General features: G+C 52.2%; 1 protein-coding gene across 1 annotated transcript in view; it reads left to right on the top strand.

Annotated features, from left to right (window-relative positions):
- Positions 1-16,458, top strand: part of CNTFR (ciliary neurotrophic factor receptor) — a 199,180-nt gene that overhangs the window by 102,300 nt on the left and 80,422 nt on the right. Inside the window, exon 4 of the mRNA XM_054283452.1 lies at positions 15,622-15,703. Within this exon, the coding sequence (XP_054139427.1) occupies positions 15,622-15,703 (82 nt within the window). The remainder of the gene's footprint in view (positions 1-15,621; positions 15,704-16,458) is intronic.

Below are 16,458 nucleotides of genomic sequence, written 5' to 3'. Positions count from 1 at the left end.
TCCCAGGAGCTCTCTGAATCAGCTGCATAGGCATGGAGATCTGGACTGGCTTCAGGGCAGCAGCTGGGCTGGGACTGTGAGCAGGGAGCAATGTGGGGAGTCACAGGTGTTTTGGGAAGGTGAAACTCCGATGACAGGAGAGGAGAATGGTGCCAGGCTCTGGAGGATGCTCTGTGGTTGGGATGCTCTTGTTGGCTCCAAGAATGGGGAGATGGGTGAGGGACTTTTTATTCAGGGCTTTCCCCGCTCCACCAGTGCAAATGGGCAGTGACAAGGGGAGGCACCCCCTCCCACTGTGGTCCTGCTGCTCAGCACGAGCCCAAATTAAAGAAGGTTTATTTAGTAAACCCATTCCAGGATAAAGGATTTGATTTATAGGCGCCCGATAGCGCTCCAAGGAGAACTTGTACAACTTTAACTGCATTTTCTCAGCATCACACCAGCCCAATAAAAGAGAGTTCATATGCACTGCACAAATTCTCACTTCCAATATAAAAAAGGTTTTACGAGACTGGAAGTCTCACTGGCTCTGTGGGGCCGGGTGTATTGGCGGATACTCCGCATGACAGACCCTTGATTCCTCTTTGAGTTGTCAGACTTCAGTAGCATTTACAGCTATTTAGCTATCAAATTTTATGTGCAGCTCTGAGAGAAATGTGTCTTTTAAATACTGCTCTGTCTCATAAACAGCAGTCTGTTAAACCATGTCAATGATACAAGCAGTTTGTGGAGTCCTACAACACAATCGCCTACAGGTCCGCTCGTTACCTGAGCAGCAAAGTGCTGAACAACTCACAAAGTTAATTTCTCGAGCCGGTTGTCTTGGCTGGGGATCAGCTTGCCAAGCAAAATCTGGTAATAACCATGCTCCAGCAGCCCATATTCAGGTCATGTTTTAGCTGGAGTCTCACTTGCTCTTTGGTCACTCAGACAAGGATCTGGTGTTAAGTCATCTGCACTATGGTTATGCCAAGAAGCCATCAGCAAGTTCACATCCCTGGATTTTTCCAGCCCAAAACTTTGAGGCTCAGGATCCTTTCCTTTCTACAGAATGACCCTTTGGTCTTCTCTTTCGTCTTTCTCCTCAAAGAAGGAGCTGGAGGCAGAGTGTTTCCAAGGTGCTGTCCTTGACCTTGGTCATAACAGAATCCCTTCACTGCCTCTTCAAACTTCCCCCTAGGACATCCTTTCCTGTTGCTTTCTCCCTCTGTGCTTTTCCCAGCCATGGTTCAGGGCAATAGTATGTACCACATTACATCTCCACTCTATTTATTCGGTGACCCAAGCTGAGCCTGCTTGTATCAGATGAGGAACAGAAGCTTTCTTGCCCTTTCTGCCGATAGTGCAATCACACCAGCTCCAACACTGGGATATAATTTATGGACTCTGAGCAGCAGGTCGGATCCAAGCCAGACATGAGCTTTCAGACTCTTTTATTTCATTCTTTACTTCTTCTTATTTTTTTTTTTCTCTCTTAAACTTATTATTTTAGTGTAAACTGGTAACTTTATGCGTGTTTTGAGCTTGTGCCGCTTGGAAGGTGTAGATGACATGGAGAGCCTGGGCTTTGGGCGCCTCCACCCCAAGGCGTGGGGTAACGAGCACTTGGATGCCTAATTGCTGCCGTGAGCTGCAGCCTGGGAGGTTTGCTCTCCCATCGCTGCCGTTTCTGTGTGCAATGAGCCGGGGGGATGGCGAGGAAAAACATATATATATATATATATATATATATATGTGTGTGTGTGTGTGTGTGCGTGTGCAGCATGGTTATTTTCAAATACTAAATTGCACCTGCAAAAATAGAAGCCAGGAAAAGGACTGGCAGGCAGCTTGGATCTGGGAGGCGCCATGCGTGTGGAGCAGAGATGGAGACGGCGTCTCCGAGTTCCTTTCCCATGCTCGCGACGCCTGATAGTTTTAGCGGACATGGCTTTTCCTCCCACTTGCATTTCAATTAATCATCTGCTTGTCAGCGCTCTTCTCCCCAGCTCCCCTCCCCGCCGAGTCCCGGGGAGCGCTGCGCACACATGCAAGGCGCCCATGCACGCAGCCTGCGTGCTGATGGGCTTGGCCGCTCATTAATCACTCACGGGTGTTGTGTGAGGCGGTCCCCCCAGAAGGAAGTTTGGAAGAGGGAGAGACAGACATCTCCTTGGTCTCTGCTTCATCAATGGGGTTGAGCTGAGCACAGGATCTGGCCCTGACATGCTGCGGTCCTGCGGTCTCTGTTCGTCTCCATGCTCGACGTCCCGCTCCAGGCAGAGAGCTCGTCAGATGTGTTCACCCAGATTTTGCCGTCCAGTATCTGAAACAAGCGCTGAGCAGGTCCATCCCCCTCATAATTTGTGGGGGACTTCATCATATTTCATTTTTCTTGGCAGTGGCATGCTCATCTGAAATGGCTTAAGAAATGGCCTGAGGAAGCTCCAGTCCATAATCCTGCCCCTCGCAGGGTAAATACTGAGTGTGGACCAGTTTACTTTGCCTATTTGGGTTTTGAAAACCTTCAGGCTTAGGTCCTACAACCTGTCTGGGTTCATCTTCCAGCAGGTGATTGTCATGACACTATGCCTTCCTTATGGCAAGCCTGAACCTCTCCTGTTGCAGCTCTTGCAGTTCATGCCTGTTGTCTCTCATCTTCCCACCATGGAGGAAATCAGCCTGTCTCCATCACCTCAGTGATCTCTAGGTAGTTGTTGTCAGGTTGCTGTTCAATCCTTCCAAAACCATCACTTTTACAGGCTGTGCAAGCCCTGTTTTTTCAACCTCTCCTCATCCCCAGCCTCATCACCACCCTTCATGGACTTGCTGGAGGTCAGCATTGCCAGTCTTATACCAGAGCCCCAAAACTGGGCACAGTGCTCCAGATGTGGTTTAAGGACTTTTTTTTTTTCTATTTAATTTTTTTCCACAGTGAATCTTACAGACCCTGCCTAGGCATACATTTGGCATCAAATTTCCCCTTTCCCATTGGGAAAGCTTGCCGCAATATATGAAAATTAATAAAGTCTGTATGTGTGTGCATGCTAGTGTGCACACTTATTTAGGGATGATTCCTCTTTTGAGCATTCAGTAGATTTTTTTTCTTACTAATACTTTTCACAAGTGTCTCTAGGAACTACAGTTTGAGCCCTGCACAAAGGTGCTGCTCTGCTCAGAGGCTCCTCTGCAACCCCAGCAGAGCTGTGCCCTTTTCCTGAGCCGTCTTTGACTTTGCTTCCACAGACACTGTGGGATCAGATGGTTCCTTTTCCTTTCCCGTCTTCTTGCCCCGGGTTTCTCCTAATTAGTGCTCTGAGTTTTATCTGCCAGGAAGAAGCTTTTTTTGGGGCCAGTCAGAATTGCTCCAGCATGGCTGGTACACTCTGTGCTGGGAGATGCTGTAGCTGGAGAGAGCAGATTGTTAGGAATGAGGGGTGCAGCCAGAGCTGGAAAAAGGGAGCACAAATGCCTTAGGAAAGCTTAAAGAAGGTTGGGGTCCAGGCAGGCTGCAGAGCAGGAGGCAGAGGTAGGGGCTTACAGAAAGAGGGGGACTCAAGGGGAGCAAGGGAGCATTTGCTGCAGGTGAGCATCCCAGTTAGAGCATGAGAACACTCAGTGTGAGCTTGGCTCCTTCCAGAAGAGCTCATTGGCATCTTGCAGAAAAGCCAATGCTGCTGAGAGAGGAGCTGAGGGTGAAGAGGGGGAGCCAGCAGCACTGGGGGGAGATGAGGGACCAAACAAGCCATGGCAGCCATCCCCTTGCTGGGTCAGGCTCTGCTCTGTGGCCACAGTGAGTATTTTCAGCCTTCCTTAGTTTTGCAGAAGGGCTTTAGCTAACAGATATGCCCAGTGGCAGGTCCAGGATGAGCCAACTCCACATCCCTGGAGTGGAGAGCTGGGATGTGAATTGAAACCTTTTCTGTGCCAGGGAAGTAGAAGCCAGGCTCCCACTCTGCATCCAGGCAGGATCACAATAGGCTCAAGCAAGTGGAAAGCAGCAAAACCAGGGGCAGAAATCTGTTTCCCCACATTTGCTGCTCATCTGTGGCTCTACCCTGTGGTGAGCTCAGTGAGCTGATGAGTACGAGCAGACCTGACCCTGGCTCAGTTTTTCCTTTGTTCTGCCATTGACAAATATTCGGGGATTGAAGTGAAATACTGTGCTTTTCTCTTCCAATGAAAAAAAAAAACAAAACACAAAAAACCCCCAAAAACCAACCAAAAAAAAAAAAAAAAAACAAAAACAAAAGGGAAGGAGCCCCTTTTGCATACTGCACCGGAGAACCCTTGTCATCCTGTAGCAGGAGGCCAGCACACATGAATATTCCTGTGCAATATGCGCAAGTGATGAGCCCCATATGCAGGCCTTGGGAGAAATTAAATGTTTTCTACGGCATTTTCCAAAAAGCCTTTCTATCAAAGTGCTTGGCCAGGAGCCAAAAACGCCCCAGCTTTCATGGCCCCAGCTGGTTGACACTTTTTTTATTATTTTATTTTTAAATGCTGATGAATATTTTCTAATTAGAAAACAAGCCTTCCCCTAAACTGAGTCTTGCCCCAGTGGATGGAGTGGAGCCAGAGACTGGGAGGGGGTTGGAGTCCACTGGGGATTCCATGGCTGCTCTTGGCTGATGGATTTCTCTTCCTTTGGCGCTGGAGCTTGCAGGAAGGGTCCTGAGACAAAAGGCACACGTGGCTCACATCTGCCCTGCCATGCCTGGGGGAAGGCAGCCTGCCAGGCAGGGGTGGCACCCTGGTTCCTGCCTGCTGCCTGGCCCCCGAGAGAGGGGAGGAATGCGGGCAGGCTCCAGGCAGAAGATTTGAAGCACACCAACTTCCTGGGGGTGCAGCTAGGCAAGGGGATTTCCAAGTCAAATTTGGCATTGCAAATGGCTGTCCTTCATATGCTGCCCACAAAGGCGAGAATGAGAAAAGCCATGGTGTAATTTTAGGGATGGAAGAGATTTTAGGGGTGGTTGTTGAGGAGAGGCAGATGCATAAGATGAGACTTGATGCTGGCACTTGCCTTGAGCACAGGATCAAAAAGTCCTGATAGTTTTAAGGCGTGTGAATGGGGTGCAGATTTGGAGGGCTATCAGGGGCATAAAAGGGAGATCAGCACTGGTTCTGTGAACTGGAAGGAAAGGAGAGTCCAGAGTCCAGTAAGAGCCTGGCTGGTAGGGCACGGTGATTGTGCAAGGAGTGTGGGGCCAAGCAGGAGAAGTATCAAGCACTCCCCTGCTTACTCCTGGAGTCTGGTAGCATGGCCACCTCCAGACTGCCCTAGGGTAAATAAAGACCTGGATGTGTGCTCCTTGGCTATGAGCCTTCATGGCAGATCGCAGAGGCCACTGCATTCATGTTTAGTGTTTGGCTTTGAGGGCTTGCTAGTGGAAAACGTGTCTTGCTGCAAGAATAGTGGCAGCAGCTGCCCTCACCTCCATCCTCTGTGACAGCCACATGGCTTGAGAGTGGGAGCTCACAGGGCAAAGCTCAGGGGATGAAGAAATGGCTTCTGGGGTCTGGCAAGGTGGGATTCTCCTAGCTGAGTTGTTTTTCTCCTATACAGCCAGGTTGGCTTCAGACTCCTTTCATTGTAGGTAGTTGGCTAGGAAGGTGATGGCATGTCCACCTTGGATGCTATATCCCATAAAAAATAGGAAAGAAGAAAACGAAGAAGGGAACTGAGCAGTTTGACATCACTAAATCAGTTCTGGGCCTTGGTACCAGCGTATGTATCTTCCCACCCTTGCAGGGCTGAAAACAAACTGGATTTTAGTCCAACCTCTTCTTTATTGAGTATTCATTTAATTCTGCTGGCTTTGCATGGCAAAATCTTCCTCCAAGAGTACATCTTCTTGACTTTGTTTTTTGGGAAGAGGCTGAGACTCACAGTCTCACACCATGCCTCACCTGCCAGTGGCAGCACACAGAGATGCTGGGCTTGCCAGAGCCATGCTTGGTGGAAATCTTCATTTCCAAAAGGGTGTTTTGTTTCCCCCATCATCACCAAGCACACCACACCATCCCAGCACGGGTCTCAGTGGACAATCACTCAGTCCTCCTCTCTGCCCTGCGGGAGCTGCTTCCCTGATGTCGGGCAGGGAATACCTCCAACAAACATGTTAATTTGAGAGCTGTTAAAGCCCAGGGGCAGCAGGAGGTCACAGTCGGCACAAACAGATGGTGTTTTGTCCTTGATAATTAAACTTTCCTGTAGTTTTGGGTGAGATACTTTCTTGACTTTTATTTCAGTGCAGCTGCCTTCAGCCAGCTCCATTTCTCCCTCCTCATCCTCTGCTTGCCCTCATCAAACACTGCCTGTGAGGTCTGGGGCAGGATCCCAGGGAGATGGAAGGTCCCCAGGGGTTTTCAGAGGGGTCCCCAGCAGCCCCTTGGTCTCACCCACATGCTCTGCTGGCTCCAGGCTCTGGCAGTCAGGGCCCCTCAAAGAGGCAGCAGTTGGAGGCCAGGAGAGGGGGCCAGCCTGGGGTTCTGGGGTACCCACAGCCCATTTCAGCAATGCTGCTTCTGCCTCTCATGGCTGCTTTTCCCCTTCCACCATCTGTATCCAGCCAGTGCTAAGTTGAGAGGGGGCAAGGGAGCAGGGGCCAGCGAGGTTCTGCTGCAAACTGAGGCAGCAGTGATGCCAAGACAGCTGCTGTCCATCCATGGGGCTTGGCTATGGCTAGGGACATTTCAGAGCAAAAAGAGGACATTTTCTACCCCCTGCTATCCCTGGAGGGTGTTTGCAAGGAGAAGAGGGGAGGTACATCACCCCAGTGCCCCTGCCAGCCTAGGCTCAGTTCTGGGGCAGACCCCTGGGCCTACTGAAATGCTGCTGGCCCCTTCCAGCATCACTGGGGCCAACATGGGCTGCGTTCACCCAAGGGTGGGATTAGCTCCTGCCTGCAATGCTGCCTCTGTCACTTGTCATCAGGGCATTATGAACCATCCACATGCCTCAGTTTCCCCCCTCAGTCGCCCCCTTCAAAAGCTGGGTGCTGCTCTGTCATATGGGCACAGACCCCAGGAGGCTGCTCAGGAGATGCTGGGCACCTGTGGAACCACATGGGGTGAGAGTCGTGATGGAACTGGGTGAAGCAATGACCTACAAACCCCATCTGTGTGCAGGGTGGGCAGAGTTCCCCTCCTGTCTTCTTTGTCCTGCCCAGGTTTTGAGCAGTGTTCTTGCAGTGAGGAGGGAGGCAGGGGGCAGCCCGTTTGCAGGTGGAGGACAAATGTCCTCGCTGTCACATCTGTCGGGTCTCCCTGCAGTGGGCTGTGATGCCACAGCAGCTTGTGGGACAGTGACCCCAGGAAAGCTGGTGGTCTGAAGCTTTAGAGGCAGTGGGGACACAGCACCTCCCGTGGAACCTGGACAGGGAAGGACAGCAAGCAGGGACCACTGGGGAGCACACATCCCCAGCATCCTGAGCCCCTGTCTGCCTCCTACAGTGTTTGCTGCTCTCCCTGGGCCTTGGAAGCTCCCTGACTCCTGCCTACCTCAACCTCCTGCCAACTTGTACTGCAGGCATGGAGGAGAGATGATACAAAGCAGCACAAGCCATAGTCACCATCCCTGGAGGTATTTAAAAGACATGTAAATATGGCACTTAGGAACGGGGTTTAGTGGTGGACTTGGCAGTGTTAGGTTTATAGTTGGACTTGATGAGGCTTTTGTCCAACCTAAATGATTGATTTTATGATTCCATGATCCTGAGGCATCTCTGGGGAGGCAGCATCAGAGTCATTGGAGTGTCTTCCTCTGTGCCAGCAGCTTAGAAAAAAAGAAAGCCCAAGCAAAAAGCCAAGCTGAAATGAAAATGCCCAAGAAGCTCTGTACAACAGGGTGTTTCATCAGTTACTCTCCCAGTACTGCTAAGCCAGTATCTTCTTCCCTCCTTGGACAAGACATCTGCCAAGATCTCTTCCAGTGCTCCTCAGTCCAATCTGCTCATGTCCCTGAGCCCCTGCTGCACAACTTCAGGCTGTCATCCTCCTCCAGCTCTCTCTCAGCATGTTGGCAAAAAGCAAATCTGCCCTGCTGTTTGAGCCGCAATGCTGTGGCCTCAGTCCTTGGATACCTGTGTTGGTTCAGGAATGAGCTGTAGCTGTCCCTGGCTTGGGGACATCACCACTGGGAGGTTTACTGGGGCCAAGCAAGCATGGTCCTGCCTGTGCTGGAGGAAAGGGGTCCTGCAGGGTGCCAGCAGCCTGTTTGGGGTTGCAGCTGGCAGTTTTGCCCTGCTTGCCTCTGTTTCCACAGCAGTGCTGTGCTCTTCCCCTCACACAACCCCAGTGCCAGCGAGCTCAGACACAGTGCCCACGCTGTGTCCAGCCCCTTCTCTGGGTGCTGCAGAGAACAGCCCTGCAGAGGAGCAAGACTGGGCTGGTAAGATATGCAGTCTTTGTGTTTTAAATAAGGTTTCTGTGGAACTTGTGTCTGCAGGTGCTATTGAGAGGGATGCTAAGCTGCTGTGGCCGCACATGCCCCAAAATCTCTCCTAGCAGTGACCACAGGAAACAGCAGTCTCCTCTGTGCCATGTCTGCTATGTCATGGGCATCCAGCTGATAGAAGAAGTCTGTCTGGACAAGCCCTGCCTGTCCTCCCTTTCCTCTTTGTTTTGCTCAGGATGGCACATGACTGTGCCACAATCCAGATTTTAATACTAGGCTGCTTTTCTCTGCCCTGGAGCTTTGGATCTGAAGGGATGTTGTGTATTTCATAAAGCAGCCTCACTACAGAGTCTCCCCAAGGCAGAAAACAGGGTTGTGAGAAAAATCCTTGGGGGACTGAAGGGCAATGCAGCCCCACAGACAAAAATAAGAAATGTTGCCAGCATTTGCTTGGAAAGCAGAAACTGAACCTGGCATGAGACAGCAGGACCTTCCTAAAGAATTTGGGATAATTTGCTCAGTGTATGGGAGTTTGGTTTTGATTTTGTGGAGTTGTTTTGGTTTTGTTCTGCATCATTAATTTTCTGCTTTTGTGGGTGGAGGCTGGGAATCGAAGTGCCAAAAGTCAGCATAACACCAAGAGCTCCATCCCACAGTAACCACAGCCTGGAGACTCAGACTGAGCAGGAATTGCTCCCAAATATGTCCATCTTAGGTGATTTCTCCAGCTTCCAGAGAGGAGCACTGGGAAGCACCTGAACCACCAGCACTTCCCATCTCCAGTTTCTCTCCCTTCTCTGTCTGATCCCTTCTGTCTGTCCCTGACGTGGCACCACCTATGGAAAAAGCACCGCTCAAGACCTCATTTGAACAGAGGCTCCAGATAAAAAGCGCTGGTTCTGGCTGCTCTTTAATAGAAGCAAAGATCCTATTGATTTCTGCAATCTCTCTCTGCAGGGAGCCAGGAAACGCTCAGTGCAGAGGAAAGCTGAGTAAAAAGAGAGGGAAAATTTCATTTTCCATTGTTGGTCTGAGCTTTCCTGCATCTCAAAGGCTGCCTGGGTGGGGCTGTGGGCTGTGGAGAGGCGAGGCTTGGGTATGGCAGCACGGCTGAGCTTCCTACCCAGGTGGCACTGGTGTCTCTGAGGAATAGAATAGTCCTGGGAAAATGTTGCTCCCCTGCCATGAGGATTCAAGCCCCTGCAGCCCTGCTGTGCCTCCTCACAGTGCTGGTGTTGAAGATGTGTGATGCTCATTAGTATGCTGCTCCTTGTGCTGGCTTTTATCACTGCTGGAGCAGACAGCCGGCCTTGGAGTGCTGCCCTCCACATGAGGAAAAGCTGGTGGGCATGGTGGGAGTTTGAGGACAGGTATGGGCTGTGAGAAACATCCCCCTGAAGGCTCCAGGAGGGAACAGGGAATGGGCAGCAGCAGGCAGCTGCCTGTGCAGCAGCACTGCCCCACAATGACGTGGCACCAGGGGCAGGGTCACTGGAGAGGCTCCCAGGGATTGTACCTGTCCCATGCTCTCTTGACATGGTGCTCCTGCCTGTCCTGGGGCCATGGAGGGATCAGAGCACCCCAGTGTGTCCCAGGGGTGGGCTGCACTGTCCTGATGCTTTTGGGCACCAATTTGAAGAGCTGCCAGTTGTGAAGTGAGAGCCCTACCCTGCTCCTGGAGCAGGAGTGCCCCAGCCCCTGGAGCTGCAGGGTGACAGCCTCACTCCTAGGACCCTCAGGACTCTGCTGGTCTTTCTACAGCTCCCTGCCCCAGTGGCAGCATGTCACCATGATCCACAGAAGCAAGAAATTACCTGGGAGCCAGCTTGCCAGTCTGGGGGATTCTCAAACAACATTCTGAGCCTTTTCATGGGTTGTTCCTCCCTAGACCATCCCAGCTGCCCCTGGAGCTCCTAAACTCTGCATTACCCTCTGAAAAGCAGCTCTGATTTAATCTGATGCTGGGAGGGGCTGATGCTCCCTCCCACATAGCTGCTTTCTTCAGCCCCATGGGTATGGGGAGCAGCTTTGGTCATTGCTTTTCACACTGACACACCTTGCCAGTGGCATCCATGGAGCAACCTTCAGCAGGGATGTTGGAACCAAGAGCTGTGCAAGCCCACAGCTGCCTTCGGGGGTGCACCTTCAACCCAAGCAGCTGGGAAGCTTTGTGAGGCCCACCCTTCCACCATTTGCCCATCTCCTAGACCACAAGGGCAGGAGGGTGTGTGCTGCCATCCAGGGGTCCAGCAGTGCTCACTGGATGGCAGAGGCAGGGTGATGAAGGAGCTCTGCTGTGGGGTGCTCCTTCCTCCAGGCTATCCTCCTCCTTGGGGTCTTTGCTTCATTACCAGCAAGGGAGGAGGTGGAGGGAGGAAAGTCATAGTCCATGAGAGCCAAGAGTGAATTTATTTCAGCGGGCCCAAGTCATCCCTGTGGCACTCATGGTCCAGTGGGGCAGTGCTAATTGCTCTATTGACAGTGGGGGTTTAAATTAGATTTAAGAAAGCTTTTCAAGCAGTGGGGATTCTGTCTCTGCTGATAAGGCTTTCTGATAGCACATATGAAGGAGATGATAAAGTCCCTCTTTTCTTTCTTCCTCTTAGGCAGCAAAGAGGAGTTTAGTGCTGACAGGGCACTGTAAGGCCCGAAGGCTTTAGGGCTGTTAGCAAGTGTCTGATATTAAGTGGCAACTATTTTTTTCCTCTGCTTCCCTCGCCTTGCTGCCAGGGATGATCTGAAAGGAGGAGACAGCACTCAGTGCTGTCGGGTGCGCAAGCAGAGCTGCCCACATGTAGTGCAACCCCTGGGAACCCAGGGCTGGAGGGTGTCCTGCCCCCTTTGGTGCTTCACTGCTCATGGCAGCACCACACCCTGCCCCTGGGAGGGATGGCATGCCACAGGAGGCACCCTGCATCCCCAGGGCTGGGAGAAGCTGTGCCAGCATCCCTGGCCTAGGCTGAGGAGTCGAGGGTGGCTTTGGTAAGTGTGTTGTTTCTCCTTCAGTAACGCTGGGGCCCAGGAGGTGCCTGCTGCCAGTGTAGGGGCACTGTGATGCCTGCAGCTGGCACCTGCACTACAGGCACAGTGCCACACCTCAGCAAGAGGCAGACTGGGACCTGGCCTGCAGGACAGGTGGGCTGCAGTACCTGCAGGCAGCATCTGCGCTCCAGGTGTTGGGTACCAACACAGCCAGCCCCTGTGGTGCAGGTGTGCAGTAACACCTACACTGGGCAGCTGCAGTACAGGGGGTACCTGAGCACGTGCTGGGGGTGTCTGCAGCACAGGGGAACTGTAGCAGCTACAGCCTGTGTCAGCAGACAGGTGTCCATCCCCAGCACAGATGACCATGCAGAGCCTGTGCCAGCAGAGAGATGTCCACGCACAGCCCAGGTGTGCAGCACAGATGTCCATGCACAGCCCAAGTGTCCATCCACAGCCCAGGTGTCCATGCACAGCCCAGGTGTGCAGCAGAGGTGTCCATCCCCAGCCCAGGTGTGCAGCACAGGTGCCCATCCCCAGCCCAGGTGTGCAGCAGAGGTTCTAGCACAGCACTGACAGTCACTGTGGGCTGTGCAGTCGCACCGTGGTCCCTGCCCGCAGGACAGGTGCTGCAAAGCTCCATTGGAAGGCTCAGGGCAAAGCTGGAGGGGAAGCAAATGACTGAACAGAGTTTGTTTTTCCCCAGTTCACCACTTCAGAGCCAGACTCCATAACAGCACCTGGTGGTGAATTGTCTGATGGAAGACTTTGTCATGGAAACACTAGGTTTTGAAACTACCACTTTTCTTCTGAGGCAGCCACACAGTTCTAGAATGAGGGTTTTGTTTATTTACCATTGCTGAGGGGCAGCCTGTGGCAGGTGAGAGTTGTGGTGGGAGACTGGGGTGCAGCCCACATCCCTCACCAGCCCTGCCCTAGAGCTGCTCTTTCCAGGTTCCAGTTGGTACTCCATTGCTAGTGGAGAGCTGGAAGGGATCCATCCCTTTGCCTACTAAAAAGAGGACACTGGGACTGTTGAGCAGAAAATGTCATCCTACTTTTTGCCTGGATAGACTGGAATCCCTTGCCTGGAATCCCTTTCACTCTTGCTGTACGCCCTCCTGGGACTGTCCTCACCCCATCACACCACAACAGCTAATGTCACATTGCTGTGCCCCTTCAGTCCTGATCCAGCTCAGGGAACACAGGCCTGGAAACCTTTGGTTTACACTGAGAGCTGCTGGAGGGGACCTTATCCATGTCAGTGTTGAGTTGCCTTCTGCTAAGAGGGACAATGGCTGATGCCATCACTATCCTTGGTATAGAGGACAAGGCAGGGAAAGATCAAACAGGAAGCTGGGGACAGGGAGGATGGCTCCAGAGCTGCTGGTCCACGACTTCATATGTTCCCTCTCCCCTTTTCTTCCTCCCCAGGCTCCTCTTTCCTCTCTACTTCCAAGAAATTATTCATTACTGGGGGAAATTTACCTTTTGCACAGAAGATTAAGTTTCACACTGTGGGCTTTGCTGTGTAATAAATGTGGTTCCCCTCCATCACCTATAAACTGCTCCCTGCTGCCATGGGGATATAGCTCAGAACTCTGCACACCTTGTCAGCTGCTGCTCACTGGCCTGTGCACCCGAATGCCAGGGTGCTGGCTTTTACTGGGAGAAACAGATAAGCAAGCAAATACAGCAACAGGAATTTGCATTGGAAACATCTGCAGAAATTGCAAAGGCTTTGTTATGTGCTTGGGGGAAAAAAAAATCAACATGGCTTTGGGCAAAACAGTCACACAAGGCAAATACTGCATGGAAAATTGCAATCCAAGTGAGAAGAAGTTGGTTTTCTGGCTAGATTTTTGTCCTAGAATAGCTTCTCTCCTCCCTGGTCACAGGGCTAATCTCTAAGAAGAAATGAGGTTTCCAGGGTGAGAGCAGCCAAGTGGTGAATTCTCTGTGCTGTCACTGTAAGCCTCTGCCTGTGTCCTGGCCATGCCACAGAGTCCTCAGGGATCTTATCTGGGTCCCTCTGCTCTCTCTTACTCCACCTGTGTCCCCTGAGACCATCAATGCTCTGGGACAGGAACCATTCCCTGCTGCATAACTCTGTTTCGATGCTGGCCTAGGCACATGGGCAGGAGCAGCAGTAATTATTTTAAGAGCTGATGAGATAAGGGAGGAGCAGCAGGGGGTGGGCAGCAGGTGGCTTTGCTCCCTGGCAGGGCCAGCAGGTAGAATATGATGCTGGTGATGATATTTGCACTGAGCCAAGCTAAAGACTGCATCAAGGAGATCTCACACTTTCCAAAGAGCAATCTGGTTGCTGGGGGTCCAGTCCTACCTCCTGTCATTGTCCCCAGAAATGGGGTGACTGCACTAGCTGGAGATACCTGGGCTGTGGTGAAGGGAGGCTATGGCCCCTGGTTCCTTGCCTGCTGCAAGTCCTGGTGCCACCCATCAGCTCCCAGGGCTGCAGAAAGGGAATATTCAGTGGAAAGTAAATTTGAGTGTAAATAGGGAGAGTTGGCTCCTGGGTTGCAGGTGGCTTCCCAGCTGCTCAGAGTCTGTCCCACATGCCAGCAGTGCCCCAAGATGTGGCATTGCCACCTGCCTCAGGTTCCAGCGGTCACCCACTGCTTGAGGTGCCTCTTGTGATGGCAGCTGGAGCACAGGTGGGGTCACAGTCAAGGAGCCATGCTGTGGGCACAGAGGGGACACATGGAAAAGGCAGCGGAGGGCAGGCATGAGACAAGCGGGGGGGAAGAAGAAGAGTGAGTGATAAGGAGATTGTAATTAGCACTTGGCGCTCCTCGCCCAGAGCTCTCAGAGGAAGGTCACCTTCACCTTCATTATCTCTGTTTTACAGATGGGGAAACTGAGGCAGTTAGAGTGATTTGCTCAAGGTAACCTGTGAGGGCTGTCAGCAGGGTCTGGGTCTTGCCTGTCCATGCTCTGCAGCACCAGCACACTGGGAATGGCTCTTGCTGTCAGCCCCTGGAGCCCAAACCCAGCACTGAAAGATTAAAGGACATAGATCCCTTCTTTGCCCATCTCCAGGCTCATCCTCTTCAGACCCACTGTCTCCCCAAGCATCCCCGCCCCTCAGAGACATTTGAGATCAGGCTGGTCAAGCTGCACCCCAAAATCTGCTCGTGCAATCCCACCCAGCTGCTCTTGCCTTCCCTCCAGCCCTGCCAAGGCTCCCTGTGAGCCCGAGGCCATCTGGGCTCCTGCAGCAGTCCTGTTGGGTAATGGAATATGTTTTGCTGGTTTTTTTTTTCTCTCACCAATGGAGCTCCCTCTTTATTTAGGTTTAAATGGATGCCATCTGGCTAATGAGCCCATACTCATGTTCTAGATTAAAAGGCAATCCTGTGCACGTTACCGATACGGCACTGGAGATTAGAGAGGCTTAAATGGTTTTGAAGGTGCAATTTGCTTTTCATGCACGGTGCAATTTACTTCCTGGTGGGTGGGCCAGCATCCCTGTGGCTGTCCCCAGCAGCTCACTCCTGGCTCTGGTCTCCTCTACCAGCCCTGGCTGCATGAAAATGAGAGCTTGGGCATCTCCAGCCTGGCAGGGCCATGCAGGGTATTATTGTAGTTATTGCTGCCATTTGTCCACTCCTAGAGGGGCTTTTTGTTGCAGGCAGGATATCTTCATCACCTGAATTCTTAGCTGTCACCCCCTCCATACCTCCCTGTACCACAGCATCCCCTGGCACAAGGCACAGCTCACCAGGACAGAGCAGCCTCTGCCCCTCTCCTAGCCCACAGAAGTGGGGGACAACTGTGGCCCATCAAGATATTGATGGCAGGTGGCTGAGGCTGAGGTCTCTCCTGAGATCTTGCACATCCTGCAGCATCAACTGTGAACTACCTGTGTGTGCTCCCATCTCCTCAAAACCCCTCTGCAACCCATTTGCAGGTAGCACTGACTCCTGGGATGATGCTGCATCTGCCAAGGAGAGCCCCACCAGGGATTGGGTTTTCTAAGGAAAATGTTGAGAATGAGACAGGGAAGATGGAGCATTTGTGCAAGGCATGTCATCACCTCCAGGCACCTCCCATGGAAAGTGCCACAGGCTATGGAGTGATGAAGCGTGCCCCAGCAAAATGCCTCATTTTGCAGTGAATTTCCCCTTGGCTGCCATGGAGCTGGTTTTACAGTCATCTCCTTGCAGTCCCATCACTGGGGTCTCTCAGCCCTAGGGGCAAGCCCTGACTGCTCCTGCCTGTGTTTGCTTCCACAGATGGCTAACCCTGTGCCGTCAGCGTGCTGCGTGGTGCTCGCCGCGGTGGTGGTGGTGTACGCCCAGAGGCACAGCCAGCTGGGTGAGTCCTTCACGCCCCCTCCCAGGCCCTGGGGGTCCTCAAAAACGGGAATCCTGCTCCTTCAGCCCCTCTCTCCTGGGGGAATCTGGGCGCACCCTCCAGGTGTGCCTGATATTATTGCTGTGCATGTTATCACTTCTCTCCATGACAAGTGTCCTCTCCACCCCACCACTGTGGGCTTTGGGCATCCTGCATATCCCTCTGCTGATGCCCCTTGCCCTGCCCACGGCTCTCTGTGTCCCTACTGTTTTGGACCCCTTTGCCCACTCTTTTGTGGACACTGCCCCATGCAGCCTGCCCATGAAGGGATGAGGAGTTGGGAGGAAGCACCAGGCTGACATCTCCAAACTCTGATCATCCCTGAGAGCTCCATGACACCTGGACCCATGAAAATGATGGATGATGCTTCATCCTGCTCTCACCTCCTTCGATTGACTTAATCTCCACTGCCACCACACATCTGTGCCCATCACTAGCTCACATCTCTCCAGGTTGGCAGATGATTCTGGCTTATTTTAGTGGTGGCTTTAGAGTCACTGGTGGCACTGGGAGCTGGAGGAGCCCCACATAATCCTGGGTCTAGGCAGGAGCAGGAAGATTAGGAGGGATGGCTGGTCTTAGTGTAGGGTCCAGTTCTGCAAAAATGGGAAAAAATGGGGAATCTCCAGAACTTCCTGCTTTTCCTGGCAGCCTGTCTGTAGTAGCTTTTAGAAGATCTTGGAGGGGAATTTTGCTCATTAACTCCAGTAAAGACA

Source organism: Melozone crissalis, unplaced genomic scaffold (assembly GCF_028551555.1).
Source record: "Melozone crissalis strain CALT ecotype California unplaced genomic scaffold, PUWL_Pcris_2 ptg000036l_1, whole genome shotgun sequence".
NCBI classification, from domain to species: Eukaryota; Metazoa; Chordata; class Aves; order Passeriformes; family Passerellidae; genus Melozone; species Melozone crissalis.
The sequence above is the reverse complement of the archived record's forward strand: the minus strand, read 5'-3'. Positions and strand labels throughout refer to the sequence as shown.